The sequence below is a fragment of the Penaeus monodon genome, chromosome 23 (genome assembly GCF_015228065.2).
Source record: "Penaeus monodon isolate SGIC_2016 chromosome 23, NSTDA_Pmon_1, whole genome shotgun sequence".
Taxonomy (NCBI): Eukaryota; Metazoa; Arthropoda; class Malacostraca; order Decapoda; family Penaeidae; genus Penaeus; species Penaeus monodon.
The window spans coordinates 2963578-2964132 of NC_051408.1; the positions used below are offsets into that span (position 1 = coordinate 2963578).

At 31.2% G+C, this 555-nt stretch overlaps 1 protein-coding gene across 1 annotated transcript in view; it reads right to left on the bottom strand.

The window, feature by feature from the left end:
- The window catches only part of LOC119587680 (protein transport protein SEC31-like), a 127719-nt gene that overhangs the window by 34542 nt on the left and 92622 nt on the right, over positions 1-555 (bottom strand). The window contains exon 4 of the mRNA XM_037936360.1: positions 188-251. Coding sequence (XP_037792288.1) covers positions 188-251 — 64 coding nt within the window. The remainder of the gene's footprint in view (positions 1-187; positions 252-555) is intronic.

A 555-nucleotide genomic window follows, 5' to 3' on the forward strand; every position in this document is an offset into this window, starting at 1 on the left:
CCATTCGTTGATTCGTGCACACCTGAATGACGCCATAGCCTCTATTTCTAGGAGCTGTATAATGTTTAGGAGATTTTAGTTTTCTTATTAATCAGTTCTGGATTGAATTGACCTCGACATTGTTTTGATTGCGTGGTTGATAACATCCAGTAAGTAGAAATTGTAATATCGAAAAGTGGATCCCAACCTTTTTCTATTGTGTGACCCGACCAATATGTAATAATCTCCATGATCATCTTTTCAGTTAGATTCTAAGACATAATTTCCACAATTTGCTTAATCTTCCCTAAGATATATCCCTAGAAATTGTTCCATGGAAACCCCTTATGGAGAAAAACGAACGTAGATACAGGTTGTAATATCATAGAAATTATTATATTTTTATAAGCCACCATTTTGTGCCAAAGTTTCGAAACGTTTCCTTTGTGTATATACACATGTATTTTTTTTCTTTTCTCTCATTCATCATCTTTTAGACGTACATGTACTGTGTTCCTTTTTAAATATTTATTTATATCTTTTTATTTAATTATTTATTTATCTGTTTATAATAAC